General features: G+C 47.4%; 1 protein-coding gene across 1 annotated transcript in view; it reads right to left on the bottom strand.

The window, feature by feature from the left end:
• Positions 1-21,002, bottom strand: part of LOC146809136 (IgGFc-binding protein-like) — a 453,503-nt gene that overhangs the window by 400,888 nt on the left and 31,613 nt on the right. Inside the window, exon 2 of the mRNA XM_085615950.1 lies at positions 5,575-5,628. Coding sequence (XP_085472076.1) covers positions 5,575-5,626 — 52 coding nt within the window. The 5' untranslated portion in view covers positions 5,627-5,628. The remainder of the gene's footprint in view (positions 1-5,574; positions 5,629-21,002) is intronic.

Below are 21,002 nucleotides of genomic sequence, written 5' to 3'. Positions count from 1 at the left end.
AATATCTGATTGCCCTTTTTTTTTTCACCTCTTTCTCACTAGCTTCTTATCTTATCTCTTTTCCTTTTCACTTTGCCTTCTGCTATATCTCTGCCTTCTAATGCTATTCTTCTTTCTCCCTGTATTTCTTACTTTTCATATTACAATTTTCTTGCATATTCTTAACTGGTTTTGCAGTTACTCGGGTGCATTGGCGCCTAATTGTTTGATTAGAGTTGTATTATTTTATTTGCTCGTATGCATATTGGTATAGGCTTTTTGATATGTGTATGATATGTTTTATGCACTTAAGGTTACCTCACATTTAATTACTGTAAGATTTCTCCTCTTATGTAGTGTCGCTTCTCAACCTTTATTTGGCTTTCTCTACCTTCTTCTGTTCTCTTTTATACTGCTCTTTCGGGTTTCCCTTCTATATTATTAATGCTTTCTTAATTGTTTCTTTCTTTCTGTGGGGTCTTTTCCCGCGGCGGCGCTCTAGTGCGCCCAGACCCGCGGGTAACAGTTTTACGGTTTCTTGTTCTTTATTCGCTACTATTCTATAGTTTCTTTATTACTGTACTATTTTCTAAATTTTACCTCCTTTCGTCTTTATCTTTTTATTGTTCTCTTTATGTATTTCATCTAGATTAGAAGTACTGCTTCCACTTATTTTCTTTCTGTTTCCCCTTCCTTTTGTCATTTCTTTCCCTTTTTTCTTTGTCTGGTTCAACACGTTGTTTTGTGCTTTATTTTCTTCCTTCTGATTTTTTGCTCTATTCTACTATGGCACAAGCACATTCTCTTAATGCGATCACTTGGAATGTACATGGCCTCACCCATTACATAAAGCGGAAGAAAGTACTCTCCTATCTCCAGACCAAACATGTAGATGTGGCCTTGCTTCAAGAGACCCATTTGGATGCTCTAGAATCAGATAAACTTTGCAGAGACTGGGTGGGCAAGGTTATCCATAGTAGCGTTCAGCAAGACGATTCCTCAGATACAGGCCCCCTCCGCAAATGTGGAGTAGCAATCCTCCTTCGCAAATCCCTCCCGGTCACTGTCTCTAAAACATGGTCAGATGTAAATGGCCGTTATGTATTTGCCAAACTTAAAATTGGAGAGTCTCACATCTGTGTAGGGTCTGTTTATGCCCCTATGGGTACCAAAAAAACGTTCTTTCTTCAATTATCCCGTTTGCTGCTTGAAATTAATGCATCACAATATCTGATTGGCGGAGACTGGAATGTAACACAAGATTCCATTCTAGACAAAACTGGCCCATTAGATAGGGGCAATGCGTCAGACAGAGCCTTGTTGGGGGACATCATATCAGATATTGGACTGGTTGACCATTGGCGTTTCAGCCATCCAATGGATAAGGAATATACTTTCTTTTCATCGGCCCATGGTACATTTTCTCGTCTTGATTACTTCCTTATTTCTCATAGCACAGTTCAATTCGTTACAGACTCTTGTATCCTGGAAGCGGCCTTGTCTGATCACTCTCCGGTTCTCCTCTCCCTTGATCTGGGTCTTTCTCGGCCTGGACGTAAACCATGGCGAATGAACATCCAACGCCACAGGACTCCTACTGGTAAGTCCCAATTGCAATCTCACCTTCAAAATTATCTTTCTACTAATCAGGGGTCTGTCACCTCCAGCAGGACTCTCTGGGCTGCGGCGAAGGCTACTTTGAGGGGGCAATTAATGCGCGATGCAGCAATTGCTAATAAGCAAAATGCAAGGAGACAAAGTGAGCTCGAATCTGACATACAAACTTATTCTCGTTTATACACCATATCTCCGTCTCTACAAAACCGTAAGTTACTTGAGCAAGCTCGAATGGCCTTAAATAGCCTTTTTACATCTAAAGCAGAATACGCTTTACAGAAAATGAAAGGCCGGCATTACGAGCAAGGGGAAAAGGCGGGAAGGTTATTAGCCGCGCAGCTGCGTCAGAGGGAGGCGTCCATGGCCATTCCGGCCATTAGATCTGCGCAAGGTCACCTGTGCACGAAACCTCAAGACATTGTTAATGATTTCGCCTCCTTTTACGAATCTCTTTACACCTCCGATAATAGAATGGACTCGGATAAAATGACAGCATTTCTTGCAAAAGTGCATCTTCCTTCTCTTTCGGCGGAGGGCAGAGCCATCCTAGAGGGTGAAATAACTAGAGATGAGGTTTCTAGTGCGATTACTGCCCTGCCTTACCACAAGGCTCCTGGTGAGGATGGATTTCCCCCTGAATTCTATCGCTGGGCAGGTCACAATATTATTGATACCCTGCATGCAGCATTCCAGGAGGCGGATAGTTCATCTTCACTAGGACCTCTTTCTAACAAGGCTATTATTGTTGTGCTTCCAAAGCCAGGTAAAGACCCCCAGCTCTGCAGTAGCTATCGCCCCATCTCGCTATTGAACTCTGATATTAAAATCTTGGCCAGCATTCTTGCTTCGCGTTTGCGTAAAGTTTTGCCTTCCTTGATACACCATTCTCAAGTAGGCTTTGTACCGGGTCGTTCCTCTCGGAATCATCTGCGTTCTCTGGCCCATGCACTATGGTCGGCTCAACATCTTAAGGACGATGCGTCAGCCCTTTCACTGGACGCATAAAAGGCGTTCGACCGCATCGAATGGAACTATCTCTTCAAGGTCATGGATAGATTTGGTTTAGGCACGAAATTTATTGATAAGGTACGCCTATTATACGATCACCCTTCTGCTCAGGTAAACTGTGGTGGGTTTCTATCAGACACCTTTACGATTAAGCGAGGGACACGCCAAGGATGTCCATTATCCCCTCTTTTGTTTCTTCTGGCTATGCAGCCTTTGGCCGCCACCATTCGTCAATCTGATGAGGTCTCTGGTGTCCCCCTTCCAATTGGACATTCTAAAATATACTTATATGCTGATGATATCCTACTCACTCTTACTCGTCTTGGCAGCCTTCACGCCTTAAATACTTGGGTGTCCTCGTTAATAAAGGATTGCAAGACATGGTTGCAGATAATTTATCTCCTCTTATATCCCAAATGCAACGGGATTTTGGCAAATGGAAGGCTTTGGGTCTTTCTCTTTGGGGCAGAACTCAGGCGGTTAAAATGGTTACCCTTCCGAGATTTATATACATTCTAGCTATGCTTCCTTTGCAGATCCCTCTACCCTTACTTCGATCAGTAGATGCCCAGATTAAAACTTTCATCTGGGGTACTATGAAGCCTCGCCTTGCTATCACTAAGTTGAAGGCTCACCAGTTATCTGGCGGAATTGGCCTTCCATCTATTGAACACTACTCTTTGGCGTTACATATTTCCCAAATCTCATATTTTTTACCTGGCATCAAAGATTTACCACAATGGGTTCAAATAGAAAGACATCTCCTATCCTCAGAATCAAACCTTTCTCCTCTGTATGGTACTGGCTCTAGTCGTTTTGACCCAAAAAACCCTATACTATCTGCCATGCATAAATCCTGGCAGAGAAGTCATAGATTATTAGGCTCAAACTCAAGAATCCATGCTAAGGCTCCCCTGTGGAATAATTCGGGGATCCGTATTAATGGTCGTATGTTATCCTGGCCTGAATGGCGAGCTGCAGGTATTCTCTATCCGGATCAACTTCTGCATGATGGGGATTTTAAATCATTCTCTCAGCTCAGGGTAGAATTTGATCTTCCCCTTCATCATTCTTCCAAATATCTTCAACTCCAACAATGTTTGAAGACCCATATGGGAACATCACCATGGCTCCTGCAGGATTCCCCTATATTATCCTATTTGCACATTTGGGGGAAACTTAAGGGTGTTACTTCTGGTATATACAACATTTTTTCATCTCATCTTTTTTCTAAATCTCTTTCACATGATCTCCAGCGTAAATGGCAATCTCGTCTCTCAATTTCCTTTTCCGATACCGAGTGGGATTTGATTCTAGAGAATTTAAATAAGGGAGCCCGTGAATCAAGGCTCAAATTCTGTCTTTTTAAAATCCTGCATGATTGGCACTGGTCTCCTGTCAAATTACACCAAGCTGGTCTTCTCTCTCATTCTAACTGTTGGAGATGCTCCAATTCAGGTTGTGATATTACTCATATCATTTGTGAATGTCCTAGTATCCAACCCTATTGGACTTTTATCGGTGTTACCTTGAAATCCACTATGCCCCTAAAATTGCCACTTACATCTACTAACATTCTCCTACATGACTTACGTCATTCCCCAAAGCTCACGAAGCCACAACTCCGTCTTTTTCATACTTCAATTGCTACTGCCAAAATATGTATACTGCGTCATTGGAAATCAACTTTGCCTCCATCACAGGAGGACTGGTTGGGGGCAATGATGCAAACTGCCTCCCATGAACGTACAATCTATAACCTTCAGGATCAAAACGACACTTTTCTTCGAATATGGTCTCCATTTCTCAAATCAAATGTTGCTGATTCTCCGGCCTCCACTTCTACTCAAACACACTAATCAGCTTTCACTTTTCTGTCCTTTGTTTTTTCTCTTCTCTTTGTTCCCCCCAATCCTTTGCTTCCTCCGTTGTGGTATTCTTCTGCTTTTATCTAATTATTTTTCCTTTGTTTTATTTCTTTATATTTCCAGCACTCTTTATTTTACTATGTATTTCTCCTCTCTCTTTTTCCTATAGCTCACTCTTATTACATGTCATTCTGGGTTTTGATCTCATCGTTGCATTAATTAGTATTTATCTATTTAAACGCATATTTATATCGTATTTATTTATTAATATCTTATTCCATGATTCCTTCTAACATGAATTTATTCTCTTTTATTTATTATTGCATATGCTCTAATGTATTTGTCTTATAAAATTCAATAAAAAATTTCAACACAAAAAAGAATATGATCCGCCCTCCCAATATAAATTCGGGTGGATCATAGTTTGACGACAGCAGAGACGACTCCGTCTCTGATGGAAATGGGGCTGTTGGAGGTTTTATTATATGCTCACCCACCTAACCTAATTTAGATAGGTGGACATATAGACTTTTTTCAATGTCCATCACCACCAGGAAAAACCTGGTTTTAAGGGATACTGAAAAGTGCTCAATGGCACTCTCACCATGAGGAAAAACTCCCATGTCGAGGTGGGGCGTTGTTTTTTTTTTCCAAAAAGAAAATCCTGCTTTTGGATTTTCTTTTTGACGTACGGTTCCATCATGTGTGAAAGAGTTGTCCAACAAAGTTACTATTCATTGGCAGGAACCCTAATGGAGGTTGAAATGTGTAGTTGGCCAGCAGACACTTCATAATGTGTAAGGGTGACAAAGTAATTTACTCAGTCGCCCTGATGGAGGATGGTCCATCCGCCAATTCAAAATCAGGCCCAGAGTTTGTTCACTGATGGCTTTCACATCATCAGGCTCATCCTAAAAAGGTTGACATTACACTAAACTGCATTCTGATTTCTTTTTAAATTAAAGGGTTGACACCACTCTTTTTCTGTTCCTTTAGCCATGTTGTTCACCTGAAAGCTTTACCCCTATGTTAGATCAAAAATGTGTAGTTTAACATTCATCAATCAACAACAACAAGTTTTTATTGCAAGATCTCCACTTACCTATCAGGAAGAAGGCCAAGGGCCAGCCCTTGATGGATCTTCGAGTCCCCATGGCTGAAAATTAAGAAACATATCAGAAAGTTGTCCCTGGACATTTCAACAACTTTATGATGACGTTTGGCAATTAGTACAGGAAATAAGACAGTCTGCAAAAGAAAGTGGTGATTTCAAAGCTAGGTCTAAATAAAGATCAAATATGAAACAGTCAATTGACGCACATGGGCAGACGTACAAAAGGACTTCAGTCACCACGTCAGGACTGTACAAATTTGGCAAATTAGGCCAATTTACTATCTATGTTTAGGAGAAAAACTATATTCACTGTGTCTACAAGTTATGTTCACAGTTGACATAGTGAACATCTGGTCTAAGAATCTCTGTGAATCCCAAGACAAATCTGTTGGGAGGTGGCCTCCTACCTTGTAACTTTCATGGTATCTATCAGTGCTTACTGACAGCCAAAGCAGTGGCACATAGTGCTAGGGTGGGGCCTGATTTGGAGTTTGACTGACGGATTACTCGCGGAGTAAACTCTCTGCCAAACTCTAAATCACGCCTTTAACATTTTTGCAAAGAGGATAATGTCACAATCCACCTTTTTTAAAGTTTGTCTGCAGAGAAGCTCACACAGCTACAAACATATAACATTCATTTCTTGTCTGGCAGGATTGGTTCTTTGCTTAAACAAAGAAACATTTTCAGAAACCAGAGGAGCCGGGAATATGTTGTAGAGGCTTTGAATTGTTATTCTGAATTGTCGGTCAGTAGAAAGTCAGAAAGACCTAACAACTGAGACATTTCTTATTGGTTGATGGCAGCCACATGGAATTCCTGAACTTTCAGTTATGATTGGTTGCCCTGAAATGATCCGAACAGGAGTGTCTGGTTACACCTTTCTGATGGGCTGTTCATGTTCACAGTTGCTTTGTTCTTGCACTCCCCTACGAGGATAGGTGGGTCAGTGATCTTGCAACAATTCTGGTTCACTGCAGGCTATTCACACTTAACCTCTGTGTATAGTATGTGGAAGCAGAGTCCAGACTGGGCAAATTCACAGTGGGATTTTCTGCCAATGACTGCAAACTTGTTGTAAAGAACTGAATGGCTACTTTGCCTCAAGAACAGACAGCAATGATTCATAAAATTGAAGTGGTCCATGGCCAGCCACTGTGGGAGTGTGCTGCACAACCCCACTAGCCAGCTTCACAAGGGCAACTGTCTCTTTAAGGGATGGGCTAAGTGGGTAATTTGTAAAGTGCCAGTGCCCAAAGCTTTGTTCAGAAACCAACGGCTGGCAATTTCAAAGGTCAAGGTGTGGAATTCCAAGGTTGTCTTGGAGTAAAGAGATTCTCCATCAATATCCATCATCTATGAGCTCACCATGTGCCTACTCTGCCTAAAGGCGGTTTTGCAGTGGATCTTAACTGATCATCCCACTGTGGAAAGTAGTAGACAGATCTCTCCGTCTGCAGTAGTATCCCGATATGCTACAAAAGAAGCCACCCTTTTCTGTAGCTCCTTGGTACCCTTTGGAGGGTTTCTAATATGATGTTTGCCCTGGCTAATAGTCTAACCTATGGAGGTTCTAAAAAGGTCTCATAGCCAAGCCTGGTAAAGAACTCTAGATGTATATCAAAGTCCAAATCACCGCCTGCCGATGATCTTGATGGTCAGATCCCACCTTGTGCAGAGAACCATCAGATATTTACTAATTAAACAGACCACTTGTATCTTTCAAACTTTAAACTGCAAATCCTAAGCCTGTGCGGAGTTTGCAGAAATCCAAGAAGTGCAAAAACAAACACTGCCGCGCAACGCGGAGCTCCGCGAATAGCAGAGTGAGTTAGATAAATTCCGTTCCCGGTGATTTGCAGTGCCAGGTGCTTGTCTGCACTGCGCAATCATCGCGACGGCACCATGCACAGCGCAAATGCGTGCTGCTTCTTTTCTGCCGTTCGAGTAGATTTGTACTTGAGCGGCAGCTTTCTCAACGCAAACAGACGGTTTCTCAACGCGAGCATACGTGACGACACGCAATTAGAAATCTGACCGCCCGTGTTGAAAAATCACGCCGGGAAGTTGATTTTCCACTCTTGCGCTCGCCAACTTGATGTTGACGATTGCGAACGAGGAAAAATCTCACCAGGAGGTGGATTCTCCTCGCTCGCGCTCACCAACTTGACGTTGACGAATGCGAACGAGGAAAAAAACTCTGCTACGCTACACGAAGTGGGGTATTCAGAACTCCGCGAGCTCCGCGGAGTGCAGAAAACTCCGGAACCTCCACGAGAGGAGGGGAGTTCACAGCCCGGATTTAATATTTATCCCTGTAGGTCACAGCTCGTAGCTAAAAATTATGCACACAAATGGGTAAACAGGCATTAGAGATTTATGTGATATACTAATTAGTTGATGTTTAGTTGATACTTTGTTTCTTTACTTTGTAAATCAGTTGCTTCATGTACAGGATTGTTTAAAAGGAATACATTACGTACTGTACGTGAACACGTCCCCTCCATATCAGCATAAGATAGCACCTAACACTTACTTACAGCTTGGAAAAAGACTTCCAATGTGAACATCACTGAAGGAGGATGTTAGTCTTTCAGAGAGAAACAGGAATATGAAACACAAACCAACCAAATAACCCATGAAAGGTGATATATTTGGAGTGTGAACCCCTGTCCAGCTAATTCAATGCTAGAGGCCAGTGCACCACCCAATGTGGTACTACCACAGGCACAAGTTTCACTTCAAACAACTTCTAAAGTCATCTTTACTCCCCATACTTGTTCCCTAGCTCCTTGCTACGAAGATAGATGCTGCTTTCCCTAATTTTGAAGTTTATTTTCTGGTCGCTTCCCAGATCCAATTAGCTTATAGTAACTTTGACTGCGTCTCCAGATCTAGAAAGATCAACTCAACTCATGCATTTTCTTTCTCTTCTTCTGGTTGGGGTTATGGAGGCTTGAGGGGCACTGTGAAATGATGGTTATGAAGGAATCCGTAGTGGAGGTAGTCATTGGGGGCGCCGACAAGCATTGTCGCACTGGGCGCCACCAGCGCTAAAGCCGGCTGCTCGCCACCAGCGCATCTCCTGAGATTAATGAGAGAGTATGGAGTGTACCCTCCTCTGTCATAATTTATTTATCACTAGCTATGCCTGTACTCAAGCGCATGCCACCCCGAGTCAATTTTATGGGTAGGCCTGACAAACTTCTTCTTCTCCACAGGCTCCCGCCCACCCCCTTCTCTCCTGCCCTTTGAGGCACTGGCGGAACACTGCCACGAGCCGAGGAGCTGTTTGGAAGTAGAGGAGACTGGCTAGACCCAGGCCTTTGCTGTAACATATCTTCATTTAATTAGAGACCTCACGTTTTTGGTGCAGAGCTTTGGAGACGCGGCGTGCACACCTCTTGCGGTCTCTTGGCCTCCTAGGGAGATAGTTCAGCATCGCTTCCCAGTAGCTTCTTGGTGGTGGACCGGTGTCTTGTTATTGAGGGTCCCCACAGAACTCCGTTCTCTAGTTCTGTGATAATCAGCACAATGCGCGTGCTGCCTCGGCGCAGGCAGGGGTCGCCAATGGCCCCACAAAACGCTCATTAACTCGCAGTCAGGAGCCGCGCGCTGATTGCGGACTGGAAGCTGCTGTGACATTGATAAATCTGGAGTGCGCGATTTTGAGTAAACCCTGATTTAATGATACCCTCTATGCATTATTTATGTTTCAATATCTCTTTTCATCGAATGGAAATAAATACTGAATCTTCCATTTCATGCTGCCTGCCACTTTGCCGGAAAATGAGCTCAAATATTTGACGCTTCCCTCGCAGGCAGACGGCCTTCTGGAAGCACTGGGGAGAGCGTGCAATGCATGGCATGAATCTCCATATGCAATGCGGCAATGTTTGCTTTTGTCTTTATAGATCTGAATGGGGCCACTCTCACGCCCACCTGCTCGCATCAGCCTATTTAGGTAACAGTTTTCTGTCAGATGTGTTATAACAAGCACGGTCCGCTTTCACTTTCGTCCGTAGTGAAAGCTTTCTTGTCTTTATGGGGCCATGTGTTTGAAACACATGGCCCCATAAAGATAAGAAATCTTTCACGACGCACGGAAGGCAGACGAGCCCGTCCAAATGGGCCGGCTCAGAAAGTCGAGCAAATATGTCACCAACAGCTCTTTTTCAATGGCTGGCCACCGTTTAGCATAAACGGTGTCACCAGCCAATGGAAAAGAGGGGCTGGGCTTAATGCCCTTTACATAAATAGCCTAAATCATTAAATCTTGCCAGCGAGACTGTGCATGTGCACAGCCTACGCTAGCGAGACCTAAAAAAGGGGGAGGGGGTTAAAAAAATGCTCGGATTAGTTTACACTGGTTTGAAAAAAACCTGAAAACAAGTGCGGCCACTTTTGCTCAGGCCCCCTACCCCCGCTCAGCATACAACCATTTTTTTTTGCATCTTTTATATAGCGCAAACTCGACCCGAAGGTATTAGAGCACTGTACATGAGCACCGTATATACATTACATATTCAGGCACGGGGAGATTAAGTGATTTGCCCAGAATCACAGGATGTGGACGCGACCCCGAGGCTCGAACCCTGGTTTCCGGCACCAAAGTCGGCAGTCTAGCCGACGGACTACATCCTCTCCCCTAATTGGCCGGCCCAGCGAGAGAAAGGGAGTGACACCTCTGCCGTTGAAGAGAGGGAGGTAATGGACGCCTATCTACCTCCAGAAAGGCCACTCACGCACCCACTGGGCCGCTGGCGGCATCAAACAACGCAGAAACCGCACAAATCGGCCCTCTGGACTGCTCAAAAAAGCAGCCCTCAGCTGGAATTCGTATACCGGCCCCTTGGGCATTGCCTGAGTACCTGCATTACCAATCCGACGCTGGGCCCGTCTGCACCTGTCAGAGTCCAGAGGAGGCTGGGCTGGGACCCCCCTCTTGGCTCTGTGTTTTGGCACTGGCATCACATCACATGAATTTCATTAGCTCTCACTACTATTGCTGCATACCTGGATGTTTCATCGCTTCCCCTGTGGTATCAGGGTACCCGCTGAAGCTCTTCCCATCCTCTCCTGGAAAAAGCCAAAAGTCGTAGTCTCTGCTTAGAGGTATACCTTCACAGATTTTTATGACTTGTTTTGTTGTGGCATAGAAGTACTCTGGTAGCGAAAGGCGAGGGAGGTAAAAGCAGCAAGGCTATCAAATCAACACTGTTCTAAAAGACATCGTGCCTTTGACTTTGCAAGGGTTCCAACCTGTTCTCTTTGGATCTTCGCCCAATGGGCTCGACTGTCCAGGACACACTGACACATGGATACAACTAGCGGTCCTAAGTAGACCCCGGTATATCATTCTATTATACCAAGCTTGCTGCTGTCTATATGCATCTGAGGAAACGAAAAGTACCCGCACGTGGCTCTAAGTTCCACTCTAATACAACCCTGGACGCATTCCTGGGACGCGCAGTGGATATTATTGATAAGGAGATTGAGTTCCTCTCCAACTCCCCCGCTCCTTGGTCCATGTGGAGCCTGCCTGCTAGCTTTGTTGGATGGAGGACAAGAGGCCACCTATCCTTGTTGCCTTTTCATCATTTTGTCCCTGGACTCCTACCACTCCTCTGGAACCGGGGGTCTTGGTGGCCCCTTACAAAGACCAGGGTGTGGCAGTGAAAAGAACAAGACAGGAGCTCAGTAGCAAATCGAAACGCCAACCACCAGGGCGCAAGATCGGCCAGCTGCTGGATTCCTCTTGTGATGCCCTGAGCACCACCATGGACATAGGTTGGAACCAATTTGTGAGCACTTGGCTGCAAATAGAGCTTAATAAACATAATCCAGGGGAGACCGTATTCACGCGCATGGCCCACGAGGACTACTCAAACTGCGGTGGGAGAAGGGGCAGTCGAGTCGACGTGTGTACTTCATTATCACACCCTGGGGCTTATTATCAAGGGCATTATCGCCGCTTTAGCCATGTTAGATGTGAAGGACATCTAACATGGGCTTCAATTGGAATTCCATAGAGCATATTATCAAGCCCATTATCGCCGTTTTAGCTGCAGTTTTCTGCCACTAAAGCGGCGATAATTTTATTGCCTGGCTTGATAATATGCCCCCAAATCAGGGAAAGGAGGCGATAACAAAGCTCCAGATACTTGGCACGGGCGATAATTATCGCCCTTACTTGCTAATATGCCCCCCTGTCTTTTAATACGCAGGCTTGCACTGAGAGAGGAGTTTCAGGGGTTAAGACAGCCTCCGAGGTCTCACAGGGGGTCACTGGGCCCAGCAGGGGGAGCTACCCGACCACATGGCATTCTGTTAGGGCTGAGTGCAGCAGAAGCAGTCATTACCCCTACACATGAGTTGTGATGCCCTCTCAGTCTCCTGCAGCTAATCCTACCCTGCCCCAGAAGCTACGCCCCATGGTGTTGTCCTGGGTAACATGCCTTCGCTTAAGCCAGGTGTCATGGTAAGTTTTATTCAGCTGAAAAGCAATGCCACACATTGGCCGGACTTAAACTCTTCCCTGAGGATCCAGTTTGGAGGATGGATTAACATGGTGCGAAGGGTTAAGTGGACAGGTGAAGCTAAAACAATCCTTTTATGGTAGTTGTGTGATTATAAACTTCAACAAGCCATTTATTGCAGGAAGAATGCTTGACTCTATGAGGCACCCAATGCTAATATTTCCCTTACCTCTATCCCAGCCCTCTTTGGGTTTTTCTATAGGACTGTGCCCAGGCACACAACACCCATTGGACTCAAAGGGGCAGATTTACAAGAAAGTGACGCATCTGTACAGATCCGTCACTTTCCCTGTGCCACCCTTGGGAACCCTTGCGCCACCATAGATGCGCCGTATTTACAATACGGCGCACTATGGCGCAAGGATTGACAGATGCGTCAGAAATTCTGACGCATTTGTTGGCGGAAAAGTCACACATTTGCTGGAGTCGTGTCGCAAGCACGACGCAACTCCAGCAATGCGTGTTGAGGCCTATTCCCACTACACTGCGTCACTACTTACACCTGCTTGAAGCAGGCGTAAGGTTTTGACCCAGTGGCGTCGAAGAAGTGACGCAGTGAAATCTTGTAGATTTCACTGAGTCGCTTTTACGAGGCCTTCCTGCGTGGGAACGCCCACCCTGCATACATTGGGGCAGATTTATGTTAGACTTGCGCCACTTTTATGCCGCCGTTGCGTCACTTTTGTGACGCAGCGGCGGCGTAAACCATGCGCCATGTTGCACCTTATTTACAACGTGACGCATCTAGGGAGATGCGTCACGTTGTAAAGCCCTGCGCTACATTAAACCTGCGTCAGGTTTAATGTATGCAGGGTGGGCGTTCCATTGGAAAAAGCCTCGGAAAAGTGACGCAGTGAAATCTACAAGATTTCACTCAGTCACTTTTCCGACGCTGCTGCGTCAAAACCTTGTGCCTGCTTGAAGCAGGCGTAAGGCATGACGCAGCATGTTAGGTATGGGCAGCCCCTAAACATTGCTGGAGTTGCGTCATGCTTGCGACACGACTCCAGCAGTGCGCCGCCCTTACACCATCAGATACGTCACGCATCTGTTTATCCTTGCGCCACGATGCGCTGCATTGTAAATGCGGCGCATCTGTGGTGGCGCAAGGGTAAACTTGCGTGACGCATCTTCCCTGGCGCATCCCTGCTGATTTGCAGGGATGTGCCAGGAAACATAAATCTGCCCCAATATACCTGACGCAGGTATAATGTGACGCAGGGCTTTAAAACGTGACGCATCTCACTAGATGCGTCACGTTGTAAATAGGCCGCATTGTTTGCGCAGCTGTTGCGTCAAAAAAGTGACGCAACTGCAGCGCAAAAGTCATGCAAGGGGCTTGTAAATCTGCCCCAAAGTGCTTCAGCCCCCCCCGTCGTGTGTGGCAGCCCGGGATGAGACAGCTTCACGGGCGCACACACAGCCGCACCCGAGCCCTTCACAGGTCTTTAAAAGACCATTTGCATGTTAATGAGGCCTTGCTGTTGTTTCACCCCCTTCTAAGAGCCCCTGCAGCTCCACTCTGCCTATTGCTTGAAGATTCAGCCCCCCCCCCCCAAATGTTTTCTTAGCCCCCCCCCCTAAATGTGGCTCTATTGCGCCTCTGCCTGTGCCACTGGCCCCGTCCCAGCATTTACCAGCAGCATATTCCATGCTTCCAAGCTTCACTCCGGGATGGCCTGTAGGCTGCTTCTTGTGAGCTGGATTTTACCAGCAGATTTGCCCCTCTGGAGAGCCTAGATGCCTGCGATTGACTGGAAGGGAATGCCCTTAGTGGCGAGACAACGACAAACTCACAGGACAATCACAAAGAGAATTTGGCTGACTTTACTGCCCAGGTGCTTAAACTTATTAACTGGAACATCGCCGGGCTTGCGGGCAACTTTAAGGATCCCAAGAGGCAGGATTTTATTTGAGGATTTGGGGTGATATGTTTACAGGAGACCCGGGCAACTTCTCATTGTTTCTTCTAGAGGGGTATAAGACTTTCTTCACGCCAGCGGCGGAATCTCGTATTGGAAGATCAAAGGGGGTTTGATCATCTTTGCATCACGGGCAGTCAAAGGAAAGTTTAAAGTGCCGTCCTCAAGAGTTGCTTTTTTGGATAAAGAAGCTTTATTGAGTTTTGCCCGTAGAGTATAACAAGACACACTTATCATGCAGAAGAAAGCAATACTGCGTTTAGTCACAGAGCAAACGATGAAATTGCATGATATCTCAGGGCAGGGCAACACCAACACACTTATCATTGGGTGTAGCCCTAGAATAGTTGTCCCAGCACTTTCCACATACTCCCCCATGCGTCAGGGGGCAGCACCGAGACTCATACACTGGTCTCTCCTGCTGTGCGCCCCAGTCCACCTCCCTATCTTCACTGCAATAGGGGGAGGGGGAGGGGGGCAGGGTTTTATCAGCGAGTAGCTATGTCCCGTTTGGCAACCATAAGGGTTGTACCCAAGAACGTCTGATCTGCCCTAGTGCCCCCGGGGCCCTTGAGGACCTCCAACAAGAGCATCAAGGGGGAAAGAGTGACCTCCCATCCCAGCACTTTGCTAGTTCCCCCCTCCCCCTATGCAGACCAAAACTCCTGAATCCTAGGGCATGACCACACCATGTGGTAGAAATCAGAGGGGACATCATCACAACAGGGGCAAGTGGGTTCAGAGAAGAGACCCACGCGGTGCAATCTGGCTGGAGTAAAGTGAGCACAATATAGGTAGTAAGGGGCATATTATCAAGAAACGGCGTTAAAATTATCGCCGCTTTAGCGGCAGGAAACTGCCACTAAAGCGGCGATAATGGGCTTGATAATATGCCCTTGTGAATTCCCATAGAAGCCCATGTTCTGGTGTCAACATGGGCTTCTATTGGAATTCTCTGCGGCATATTATCAAGCCCATTATCGCCGCTTTTTCTGCCGCTAAAGCGGCGATAATTTTAACGCCGTTCTTGAAATTCGAATCCGGCGCAACTTGGAAGAGATGGTGATAAGTCTACGTGTCAACAATGTGTCTCGCCAGTCGTCATCTTCGAGGGGACCCAGCCAGCCCTCCCATCGGGATCTAAGGTAATCCAGGGTGTCTGGGCATTAATCAGAGGCGCAACTAGAGCCAAATTTCGGGGGGGGGGGGGGGGGCTGAGCAAAAATTTCGGGGGGGGGCTGAACTTTAAGCAATAGGCAGAGTGGAGCTGCAGGGGCTCTTAGAAGGGGTGAAACAACAGCAAGGCCTCATTAACATGCAAATGGTCTTTTAAAGACCTGCGAAGTGCTCGGGTGCGGCTGCTTTTTTGCCCGGGAAGGTGTCTCATCCCGGGCTGCCACACACGACGGGGGGGGGGGGGGGGGGGCTGAAGCCCTGTGAGTCCAATGGGTGTTGCGCGCCTGGCATTAATGATCAGAGTATGGTAAATTTTGGAGTCCACACCCTTGCCCAGCGCACCCATGAGGAGTTAGCCTCCAGCAGGCTGAACTTTGGGAGAGGGTCGGTCTGAGATACATGGGCCTGAAGGTACTTGTAGAATTGTGTGTTGGCAAGGGCATAGGTATCTTGGAGATCCTAAAAGGTTTGTTGTATCCGTGTTCCTGACCACACATCTGACCAGCCCCTGTTAAACTAGTCATGTATCAACAGAAGTTGAGAGGCGAAATAATAGAGGTATAGATCTGCCATCCCTAAACCTAGGGCCGGACGGAGCTCCTAGAGGCACTCTGCGGAACTCGGTGGAGTTACTGTAAAACTCCGCCAAAATTCCGCAGAGCGTGCACAGTATTACAATAAGTAAAAGGGATATATAATAGTTTATTCAGTTGTCTGTTGACACAGAGGTTAACTGTGGAAAATGCTTTTATTAATTTGCACCACAAGATGGCAGTGCAAGCATGTGGCATGGCAGCTAAGTCTGCTTCTTCAAAAGTGCATTCTGCTGTTCTAATAATAAAATAATAACTCCTCCAGTTGTCTCCAGGCAGTTGTGTACGTACTGTACTACTGAACTGTGGCTCGCAAATAATGCAAAGCGCTGGAATATGGCAGACAGTATCACTGGACTTAAGCACTTAAACCTACCATAAACCTAACAACTCACAGAATTTGAAAGCTGCAACGGGGAGGATGTCCGTCTTCCATGAGATGCCGTATTATTACTAACGAACGAGAGGGAGATGAGCTCAACTGGCACGATTTCAGGAACTTTTCTTTACTTTTACCAACTACGGAGCCGCTGAACCCGCTTGACCTTCCCCCAAGGCTCCGGCCAACCGTGTCACCGGGAAGTATCACCTTCACCATCACAATAAATCACAGGCGTAAGGATTGATGCAGCATTAACAAGATTGAGCCCCCCGGACCATTGCTGGAGCTGCGTCGCGCTTGCGACGCAACTCCAGCAATGCGCCACTTTTACGGCACAGATGCGTCACGCATCTGTGCCGTTTTTGTCCCATGGTGCGCCGCATTGTAAATGCGGCGCATCCATGGTAGCGGATCTGTGGCGCACAATAACTGACGCATCCCTGCTGATATGCAGGGATGTTACAGTTATTGTAAATATGCCCCTGAGGGATATTTAAACATTAAGGGGCAGATTTACAAGCCCCTTGCGCCACTTTTGCCTCATTTTTCCTGTGTTAAAAGTTACGCAAAAGTGGCGCAAGGAGCTTATTTATGATCCCTTGCGTCACTTTTGCGCCGTTTGCTTTTTGTGACGCACCAGCGGCGTAAAAAGTGAGCCTTGTCGCACCATATTTACAAAGTGACGCATCTACATAGATGCGTCACTTTGTAAACCCCTGCGTCACATTATACCTGCGCCAGGTATAATGTATGCAGGGGCGGCGTTCTGACTCAAGAAAGGGTCGTGGTAGTGACGCAGTGAAATCTATAAGATTTCACTGCGCCACTTCTAGGGGCAGATTTACAAGCCCCTTGCACCACTTTTGCGTCACTTTTCCCATGTTAAAAGTGACGCAAAAGTGGTGCAAGGGGCTTGTAAATCTGTCCCCTAGAACGCAAATGCGTCAATATCTTATGCCTGCCTCATGGCAGGTGTAAGACTGACGCAGGCAAATTTCACATGGGGCTTGCCCATGTATAATGACCCATTGCCGGAGTTGCGTCACTTTTGTGACACACTCCAGCAATGCGTCATTTTTGCGCCTACAGATACGTCAGAAATACTGACGTATTTGTAACTCCTTGCGACATGATGCGTCATACAGTAAATATGACGCATTATTGGTGTCGCAAGGAGGGCGCACTGAAAAGTGACGCATCTCTGTTTTCTCGCAGCGATGCGTCACTTTTCATGAATGAGGCCCTAAGTACAGGCGTTCTGGTGCACCGTGTCTTGTGTCTCAGTCAACAGCATTGGGGGACGTTAGAGCAGCCAGACTACTGCAGCGACCAAAGACGCAGACACTGTGGCTTCGACTCCGCACTGCCCGCGGCCTCCGCTGTGCCGCGCTTGCTACTTTTTCGGGACACTTGCAACCACAGCCTTCCGTGCCCTCCAGCAGTGGTGACCAGTGCCTTAAAGGTGATGTCGGGTTGAGCACGCGGGTGGGCACCATCTCGCACATCATCGGCAGCTTAACGCCTTTAACCACGTTTACCGCATCGGGCCGAGCTTAAAAATATAATGCACTCATTTTGCAGGGAAAAAAAAAGGAAATATAATTTGTACACGTTAGTCTCAGCATGCTACACTCTCATTCATTTCCGGCCCTCCTTCATGACAAGCCATCTTGTGCCCTTGGGAAATTAAGAGATATTACTTTGACCCCAGCCCATCAATCTACTTCAATTGGATTAATGACCAGTAATCACTGTCTTTCAGGGGAGTGCCGAGGCCTCTTTCTTCTGTGAAGGGCTCATTAAACGGTTTATGCTCGCTCCCATTTGTGCACTAAATTAGTGTGGCGGGTGGCGGTAAACTCTGCTCCGCTAGTGGGTTGCGGAGTTTTTTTGCCCAACGACGCACTCCAACCGGTGTGCGGAGTTGGCAAAAGTCCGTGAACTCCGCTGGTGGCGTGTAGTTCTCCGCTCCCGCTACCTAAACCTCTGTCTTATGGGGCACACTGGCAGTGAGCAGGGGCGAGGTGAGGTCTGGATCCGTGCCACAAGAAAGAGGTTGCAATCTTTTCCAGGGTGCACAACCACGTCGGTGGGATGGCGATTGGGATATTCTAAAAGGTATATAAGATCATCATTTTATATAGGTCTATGCGGCTCATTACATTCAGTGGGATGGACTGCCATTTATCGAGGTCACTTTTGGCCTTCTACATCAGGGGCTCGAGGTTAAGGGACCAGGTAAGTTCTGGGTGGAGTTCCACCCGGGCACCCAGTTATTTAAAACTGAGAGGGTGTATAGGGATATTGTCCTGCCAGTCAAAGCAGTCTCGGGTCAAGATCCGGGTCAGGGGCACTAACACTGATTTAGAGGGGTTAACCCGGAGATCCGCTACTGCCTCAAAGTATTGGAGGACGTGGAGTTTTCGAGGACCACTGACAGTGGATCCGTGAGTTAGTGAAGGACGTCCGCAGCATATAGGGCTATGTGGCCCGCATGCCCCTCACTCCACCTCCATCCACGCCATTGAGCATAGCTACAAATGAAAGAGCTAGTGGCTCATTCGCCAGCATGAAGAGGGGCGGGTAGAGGGGGCAGACCTGCCTAGTCCCTCTTCCAATAGAAAAGGCAGGGGAGAGTACTCCATCAATCTGGACTTGCACTGTGAGATTAGAGTATAGGGCCTAGATGAGGCCACAATAACGGAGCCAATTCCCGGCATTCACCAGTACCTGTCTCAGGCATCCTCAGTCCACCGTATCGAATGCCTCTTCAAAGTTGATTTGAAGTAAGGCCAAATTAGGCGGGAGGAGATGATGGTGGGCTAGGGCCACATGAACGTGACGGAGGTAATGTCTCGTACTGTGCATTGGCATAAAGCCACATTGGTCCAGGTGTATCACAGTGTGCACAACCTGTTTGAGACGGGTGGCCAAAAGTGTGGCAAAGATCTTGACTTCGCTGTGGAAGATTGATATTGGACAGTAGTCAATGTATGCAGTTGAGGGGCTGCGTCTTTGGGATAACAGCAGCACGCACAGCTGATACCTAGGGAGTAGAACACATCCTTCAGGCCAGGTGGATGGGAGTATTGCAAAGAGCCAGGGGGCCAGCAAGTTCTGCGGGAGGCAGTGTGGGAGAATCCTGCAGGGCCTCCACGAGGATAAGGTGAGATCAGAGGGATGCCGAAGGCTAGGCCAATCCGTAGCTACCAGATTAGACTGTATAAGCCAAAGGGTGAGGAGTTGTGCAGCAGTTGCTGGGTGTGGGTGGATAGGTCCCAAGCCCACTATAGTTACTCGGTGAGAGCTGCAACTCCCCCACTTGTTTAATTCCAGACCTTGGGGTAGGGATCGCCAGTTTAATGGCCCCAGGGCCATAGATCAATTTGGACAAACCCTCTCTGCAGAGGGAGATAGGAGAGTTAGGGCCCGCCGGCGGGGGTTGCGGGCTCGGAGCCCTAAAGGAGAGGCTATTTCAGGCCCAGTGTCCAGATGACCCAAGAGGTACATAATTGTGGGAGGGAGGGCTGGTCAGAGACCTTCAGGGTTGCAGTGGCAGGGAGCCTACTCGTCGTCCTCACCGGCGAGTGCAGGCCCCTGAATTAACATAGATGCAGGCCCTCTCAGGGTGAAAGGCCCAATCAGAGCCCACAGAAGCTGCAGGCCTGGCCGGGACGTCCCACAGAGGCTCCAATTAGATCAGACCCTTCCGGGATGGGGGTCAAGTCGCAGGACAGGCAATTTGCAGAGGGAGCCCAGGCCCAACCGGATCAAAAGGAGACCAAATTGCCTCCAGACCCAGGTCCACAGAGCCCCACGAGATGCCGGACAGGCTGCGAGGCTGCGATCGTGGCGTGGGCAGGCCCTTTGTCCAGGACACAGAAGGGTGCGAGGAGGCAGACAGCAATCCTACCTGGCAGGCAGCAGCCTGGATCCCACAGCTCTGGTCCACTGTGGCAGCAGGAGCTCAGCATACACCACTTCCCAGGGTCCAGCGGTTGGCCAGCATGGGGCCCCTGCAGGCTTCCATGTTGGTAGAGTTGTGGGCTAGTTTGGAATGGCAGCCAGCCAGGCTAGATGCGTCTATCTGCGGGTAGGCAGCATGGCTGTCAAGTTTAGGGGCAGTGAGAGGCACCCTTGAGAGTAGATGAGGTGTCTCGATGGCGATGGATGGGAGCGGATGACGGAGGGGTCCGGTGCACTCTTAGAGTACGACCGCCATCTTGACACTCCAAGCCACACACCCATCATCAGGAGTTTCTACCATGCAGGGCTTACTACTTACTTCTGTTGGACCTTCCAAGTTGATATTGTTGAATTTTAATAATGCTAAGTCTCACTTGCAGGATGTATGTAACATTCAGGCCATGGGCTCTTTTTTATGAAGTTTCATGGTACCAACTCGTCCATGGCTGACATCATGGTTGCAAGTGATTTTAATATCAGGCTGCTACTGGACGAAGGGACCCCGGCAGTGCTGGTCCTCCTTGATCTGTCAGCTGCCTTTGACACCATCTCTCACAGAATTCTGTTGGATAGACTGTGAGAGATTGGTGTCACTGGAAGGGCATTAGAGTGGCTGCAGAGTTTTCTATCGGACAGATCGCAATGTGTTCAACTGGACACATTTGTCTCGCAGACCTCAGTGGTAGATAAGGGGGTTCCTCAGGGCTCTATTTTAAGCCCCACCCTGTTCAACATCTATGTGTCGTCGCTGGCTACCTTGATAAAATCTTGTGTGTTCCAAACCATCTCCTATGCAGATGACACTCAGGTGATAATCCCCATAGAGAAGGACCCCACG

Source organism: Triturus cristatus, chromosome 7, assembly GCF_964204655.1.
Source record: "Triturus cristatus chromosome 7, aTriCri1.1, whole genome shotgun sequence".
Lineage (NCBI taxonomy): Eukaryota > Metazoa > Chordata > Amphibia > Caudata > Salamandridae > Triturus > Triturus cristatus.
This window is presented reverse-complemented; position numbering and strand designations above follow the sequence as displayed.